General features: G+C 50.2%; 1 protein-coding gene across 1 annotated transcript; it reads right to left on the minus strand.

The window, feature by feature from the left end:
• Positions 1-6: 6 nt before the first annotated feature.
• Positions 7-417, minus strand: LOC107682131 (contactin-1a-like; the record flags this gene model as incomplete). Its single annotated transcript, XM_016478479.1, has 2 exons — positions 183-417; positions 7-65 (listed from the first exon to the last, which is right to left on the minus strand). Coding segments are annotated over exons 1-2 (294 nt in total), but the record flags the coding sequence as incomplete, so codon positions are not given.
• Between the last annotated feature and the right edge of the window lie 33 nt (positions 418-450).

Below are 450 nucleotides of genomic sequence, written 5' to 3' on the forward strand. Positions count from 1 at the left end.
GGTCACCCTCACGCTGCTGGTCATCACCTCGTCCACACGCACACCTCCAGGAGGACCTGGGGGACCTGAGGATGAGGAGACACGGGAGCTAGTGATGTACACACAATCTGAGATACGGGGTACACCAGCAGCTCAGCTCACGAAGACCTAAGGTTTATGTGAAGATAAAAAGCCTGTCTGACCTCTGACCACCAGCTCCGCGGAGACCGTGACGTTGTCCACCGGCGTCTGCGCTGTACAGCTGTAACGTCCCGCGTGTCTCAGCTGTGTGTTACTGATCAACATCTCTGAGCTGGACGTCCCGGCCTGACCAACAATCATTTCAATTAATACACTTGCAAAATACACAAGACACCTGTTCACACCATCAGCAATGACTGTAATGATAACTATAACCTTGCATTCACATTTAGTCATTTAGCAGATGCTTTTATCCAAAGCCACTTACAA

Source organism: Sinocyclocheilus anshuiensis, unplaced genomic scaffold, assembly GCF_001515605.1.
Source record: "Sinocyclocheilus anshuiensis isolate Anshui unplaced genomic scaffold, SAMN03320099.WGS_v1.1 C31662870, whole genome shotgun sequence".
Lineage (NCBI taxonomy): Eukaryota > Metazoa > Chordata > Actinopteri > Cypriniformes > Cyprinidae > Sinocyclocheilus > Sinocyclocheilus anshuiensis.